General features: G+C 51.6%; 1 protein-coding gene and 1 long non-coding RNA gene across 6 annotated transcripts in view; one reads left to right on the top strand and one right to left on the bottom strand.

Annotated features, from left to right (window-relative positions):
* Positions 1 to 457: 457 nt before the first annotated feature.
* The window catches only part of LOC106886642, a 30,146-nt gene continuing 24,849 nt past the window's right edge, over positions 458 to 5,754 (top strand). Inside the window, exon 1 of the long non-coding RNA XR_001411703.1 lies at positions 458 to 587. This is a non-coding gene — a long non-coding RNA (uncharacterized LOC106886642). The remainder of the gene's footprint in view (positions 588 to 5,754) is intronic.
* The window catches only part of LIPH (lipase, member H), a 30,524-nt gene continuing 25,260 nt past the window's right edge, over positions 491 to 5,754 (bottom strand). For 2 of the 5 annotated variants that reach the window (XM_014939744.1, XM_014939745.1), the window contains exons 11-13: positions 4,506 to 4,617; positions 2,532 to 2,705; positions 501 to 727 (exon numbers count right to left, since the gene is read on the bottom strand). In XM_014939744.1, the coding sequence (XP_014795230.1) occupies positions 643 to 727; positions 2,532 to 2,705; positions 4,506 to 4,617 (371 nt within the window). In that variant the 3' untranslated portion in view covers positions 501 to 642. Of the gene's footprint in view, positions 728 to 2,531; positions 2,706 to 4,505; positions 4,618 to 5,754 lie in introns of all 5 variants that reach the window. The other 3 variants (XM_014939746.1, XM_014939743.1, XM_014939741.1) reach the window with 3 other exon arrangements.

Raw genomic sequence — 5,754 nt, 5'->3', positions numbered from 1 at the left:
TTAATTTACAGCGCCCTGTATAAATTCCCGCCCTCCCAGGAGTGAATCTCTTGTGGGCGGTGCTGAGGGGAGGGCGGGCAGCAGCCGGGAGGGAACCGCCTCCCCGCGGGCCCCGCCGCCCCCAAAACCACACAACAATAAACGGTTTGGGTTGGTTTGTGGGTTTTTTTGTTACTTTACAGCCCCCTCTATAAATTCCCGCCCTCCCAGGAGTGGGTCTCTGCGGGCAGCGGCGGCGGCCGGGAGGGAACCGCCTCCCCTCTGCCTCAGGGCGGGCCCGGCGCCCCAAAAACCGCACAACGATTGCCGATTTGGGTTGGTTTGTGGGGTTTTTTGTTAATTTACAGCGCCCTGTATAAATTCCCGCCCTCCCAGGAGTGAATCTCTTGTGGGCGGTGCTGAGGGGAGGGCGGGCAGCAGCCGGGAGGGAACCGCCTCCCCGCGGGCCCCGCCGCCCCCAAAACCACACAACAATAAACGGTTTGGGTTGGTTTGTGGGTTTTTTTGTTACTTTACAGCCCCCTCTATAAATTCCCGCCCTCCCAGGAGTGGGTCTCTGCGGGCGGCGCTGAGGAACCTTCCTCCAGGTGAGTCCCTTGTGGAAATGTCGGCTGCCCTCGGGGGGAAGGATGGCTTTGTGTTTTAGTTCCTGCTCCAACAGGGGATGGGCTTGAAGGTTTGCTGGGTGTTCTCCGTCAGGATGAGGTCATATCTGCAGAGTGGTGGTCTGTGTAAAGACAACAAACCCGAGTCAAAAGGGGAAAACTGGCTTTTCTTGAAGAAGCCCCCAGGCTCGTGTGAAATAAATCATAGAATGGTTTGGGTTTGGAAGGGACCTTAAAGCCCGTTCAGTCCCAACCCCCTGCCCTGGGCAGGGACACCTCCCACCAGACCAGGTTGCTCCAAGCCCCCTCCAACCTGGCCTTGAACCCCTCCAGGGATGGGGCAGCCACAGCTTCTCTGGGCAACCTGGGCCAGGCTCTCACCACCCTCAGAGAGAAGAATTTATTCCTAATATCTCATCTCAATCTCCCCTCTTTCAGTGTCAAACCCTTCCCCCTCATCCTAGAAAGAGTCCCTCCCCCTAAGTCGTGTTCTTGAGACAACAGGCTTGAAGTCCACCTAAAAGGAGATGGACTTTGAGCCGTACCGAGGTCAGAGATACCTTGAGTGCGTTTTCGTTCTGTTCTACCTTATCTTTTGCTTCACCTCATGGAAAAAGGTAACAGCAAGCAAAGGGAGGGAGTGGCTGCAGAGTCCAGGGTTCCCTTTAAGCCAGCCTGTGCTGGCTGTGGTGACCAAAGGGGTGGTCTGTCCATCTCCCCTTGCCCACCTGTGTGTTATTGCCGGTTCATGAGGAATTTTAGGGATCGTGCCACTGCTCTGAGCAGAGACCATTCACCTGGGTTAGAGCTAACCCAGCCAAAAAACAGAGGAACCGCTTGGGCTTTCACCTGGGGCCACCTGAGCATCAGCCCTGCCACCAGGAAGGAGAGAGAGCGGGACATGCCTCCCTGGGGCACTGCCTGATTACTTGATGGAGTTAAAGGAGCCATGAAACTGCTCTGGCAGCTTGTGGCAGCCCCTCCTAGGGCAGCGTGCGCAGCCTCTGATGAAGTGTTGGGGCATCTGCATCTACTTTTAGAAAGACGAAATGTGGATCTGGGGCTGGAAGTGACTGGAGATGTAGGACAGGATGCGGGGTGTGTCAGTGAGGGGGGAGCTGTAGGGCTTTGCTTATTACAATCTTAGAATAATAAGACAATAATAATAAGACAAAGGGTAGCAGACCTTCACGAACTGCAAAGAAACATGTTCTGTAGCTCTATATCCTTTTTTTTGCTCCACCCTTCTCACTCTGTGATGTGTACTCATCAAATTTAAAGCCCGTGTGGTTGATGTCCACATGCTGTCCTGGCACACGGGATCAATCTTAGAGATTCTGTACTCCCTGAGCAAAGGTGGAGATCCCCTTCTCCAGAGGTGCCCTAAAAACCAGGGAAGTTTAAGGGTAGGACCACAGAGTGGTCAACAAGGTGACTGAAGTGGGTAGTAGTCGGTGCTTTGGGGCACAGCAGCTCCCAGTTACAGGAATTCCAGGAGTAAATTAAATCTCCCTGTTTGACTGGGCATAGAAATTGACTGGGATATTGTCCTGGTTTGAGGTCTGTTTGGGGCTGGACACCCATATTTCCCCGAGAGCTGCATTTACTTTCAGTTCACGCTTGGGCAGCTTCTCTGTAGCTGCTCAAAGGTCATTTTCCCCACCAAAGGTTAAATGTCAGCCCACGTCAGATCAGACCACTAATTACATGTTTTCAGTACCCAAGATAGCCTCCGTGTTCAATTTCAGCTACGGGATTGGAGCGCATGCACTAAAGGCAGAATTTATTCCCAAGATACGTGTGCAGGAATTATTAAATATGAAATAAATACAATTCTTCTGGAGGAAAGCAGCCAGGAATCTAGGAGATCCGTTTACTTCTGTCCAGTTTGCAGCAACAGGAATGGTTTATAAACCTCTCCCTTACCTTTCTGGGTTTGTAAGTGACCGGAACCTCATTTGGAGAATCCTGAGTTTGAATTTGGGGCCAATGACAGATCCGGTGGAAAATGTCAAGGAAATTCTTTCTACGTTTTCAAAGTCCTGGTCGAATCCAATTAGCAAAGTGATTTGGTTGTACTGCTGAAAGGCTGCAGCTTCGCTAAAGATAAAGCAGACAAAGTGTCAGCGAGTCACCAAGGGAATAGCACCGCTTTTAATATATTCAGTATAATATTAGAAACAGAGCTGGGGGGGGAGGAGGACTGCACTTAGGATTAGTTTGTGACTGAAGGGAAATGGGTATGGATTCAGGTTTCCAGGTGTGCACCTGCTCAGCTGCTTTGGCACAGGGTAATTTGGGGTGGGAGGGGGGGACACAGAGCTCTGATGCTGTTTGCTCTGGTCCCAGTCGGACCCGAGCCAAAGGGTGTTGGTACCTGAGCACCGAGTCATCCGTGGAGTTTGCAGAATGGGTTGGTGTGTTTAAAAATGTGTTTGTAACGACGCTGTGCAGCTGAAATAGTTCTACAAATGGAAGACTGCACCTTGGTGGGGGGTGTTCATGCCCCTAACTCCATTTCTGATGGTTCTCCTCTGGGACACGCAGCAGTGAAACAACACAGCGTCGTCTGGAAGTAATGGGGAGTAACCCGGCTCCTCAGGGTAGGAAAATCATAGAATCATAGAATGGTTTGGGTTGGAAGGGACCTCAAAGATCATCGAGTTCCAACCCCCCTGCCATGGGCAGGGACACCTCCCACCAGACCAGGTTGCTCAAGGCCCCATCCAGCCTGGCCTTGAACCCCTCCAGGGATGGGGCAGCCACAACTTCCCTGGGCAACCTGGGCCAGTGTCTCACCACCCTCATAGTAAAAAATTTCTTCCTGAGATCTAATCTGAATCTTTTTTCTTCCAATTTAAAACCGTTTCCCCTTGTCCTATCATTACACCTCCTGGCAAAGAGTCCCTCCCCAGCTCTTCTATAGGCACCCTTCAGATATTGAAAGGCCGCTATAAGGTCTCCCCGGAGCCTTCTCTTCTCCAGGCTGAACAATCCCAGCTCCCTCAGCCTGTCTTCATAGGAGAGGGGCTCCATCCCTCTGAACCCTCGCAGGGCTGGGGGTTTGATTTTGGTCCTTTTCGACAGGGATATGCATGAAAACTGGGGCAAAAGTAGCCAAAACGCTGTGGCCACCCAACACATGCTTTATACAGCTGGTTGTTTGGTCACAGTTTGAGGTTCCCCTTGTGAAGGCAAAGCATGAGGCTTTGGCTACAGGTGTACCCTGGTTCTAGCATTCAAACTGACTGGCCTTGTTTAGAAGTTTTAGTTTTTTCCTGACAAATAGGACAAGTTTCAACCTGCCAAAGGTGTTTATGGTGTGTGTGTGTGAGCGTGCTGCCAGGTGGGACATAGAGCTCAGCAGGGCAGGGTCAGTCCTGCTGTGCAGCCCCAAATCGCTGCCGAGAAAGCGGATACGGCCGGGAGAACATGTGGTTAGAGACACTGGGGAAAACCAGTCGAGCAGGACTTGTTTGGCTGAAGTGTGTTTAGATCAAGCAGGAATTTGCATGTCCGCATAAACACCAGTCATTAATTTGCCTCTGCGAGTGGGATGAATTGATTTAGGTGTTAGCTATTCAGGCCCAGGCTCATCCTGGTTTTCTTGGGCACCCGGAGCTGGACTGGAACACTCCCAGGAAAGGGAAGGAAAGACAGGGAGATGTGTTTTTCCTTCAGGACAGTGCAGTTGGCTGAGATTGTCCCTTTCGGTCCTTAATGTGACTGGGAAGGGTCAGAAGCAAAGGGCTGGGGTGTCAGGGGGCCAGGAGAGCCCTGAGGCAGGTGCGTTATCAAGCACCAGCAGAGAAATGAGGGGAGGAAATCTCACCTCCTCCCAGAGCAGCTGTACTGAGGGATTTGCTAACACTTACAGATGAGCAGATGGGTAAGACTTACGGATTAGCTTTAGACTCGGCCTTCTTCCCGGTTCCATCAGCTAGCACAACCCTGAAGGTGCCTCTCCGGGTGTCTTTGTTCCAGGTAACGATATCCACCATGTAGTGATAAACTGAGGCGGGGAGAGAGAGCGGGGTTAGACTCTGCAGGCTCTGCCTTCCAGCCCGGCGGTGGGCCCCCCTGGAGGCTGAGCTGCAGGTGGAGTACATCTTTCTCCCATTTCCTCGTCTGACGCAACCCTTTCAACTCATCTCTAAAATCTCTTTCTCCTTCCTTTGCAGAGATTTCTAACAGAAATATTAAGAGGAGTCTGGGAAAGCACTACAGCAAGGGTTACACAAGTGGCTTGTGAGTTGGCCTCTCTGTATGGCTTTCAGCACACGGGTCTTTCACTCCCTCCCTTCCCCGTGCGTTTTCAGGTTGGCTTTTCTTTCTCCTCTCTCCGTCTCATCCCTTCCTTCTCTCATCTCAGCATCTATCATTTGTCTTCTCTGTCACAGAGCAGAATCACTGCTCTTTGCTCTGTTTAACTTGCTGAATTCACTTGCTGACCAGTACTGGAGCTCAAGCCATAAGCCCTGCCCGTGGCTTGGTAGGTGTTCACCAGGGTGAAACCATTTTTCACCCATTCCCTTCCCCTGGGCCTTTCACTTTTCTCCAGGGTAGTTTTTTTTTACCTGTTCAGCTCAGAGGAGGTCTTTGACTCTCATCCTTCCCACACACCTCTTACTTGCACGCAAGAGCAGTGTGTTGTTCTGAAACACAGTTTAGGAACTGCCCTTTTATGTTTAATTTCACAGAATCACAGCATGATATGGGGTTGGAAGGGACCTCTGGAGATCATCTAGTCCAACCCCCTGCCAGAGCAGGGCCACCCAGAGCAGGTCCCACAGGAACGTGTCCAGGTGGGTTTGAATGTCTCCAGAGAAGGAGACTCCACCACCTCCCTGGGCAGCCTCTTCCAGGGCTCTGCCACTCTCACAGGAAAGAAGGTCCTCCTCATGTTTAGGTGGAACTTCTTATGTTCAAGTTTGTGCCCGTTTCCTCTCGTCCTGTCCCTGGGCACCACTGAAAAAAGCCTGGCCCCATCCTCCTGACACCCACCCTTGAAGTATTTATAGGCATCAGTCAGATCCCCCCTCAGTCTTCTCTTCTCCAGACTAAAAAGACCCAAGTCCATCAGCCTTTCCTCATCAGAGAGATGCTCCAGGCCCCTCATCATCTCTGTAGCCCTCTGCTGTCCCCTCTC

This window comes from Calidris pugnax, unplaced genomic scaffold (assembly GCF_001431845.1).
Source record: "Calidris pugnax isolate Ruff unplaced genomic scaffold, ASM143184v1 scaffold37, whole genome shotgun sequence".
Taxonomy (NCBI): Eukaryota; Metazoa; Chordata; class Aves; order Charadriiformes; family Scolopacidae; genus Calidris; species Calidris pugnax.
This window is presented reverse-complemented; position numbering and strand designations above follow the sequence as displayed.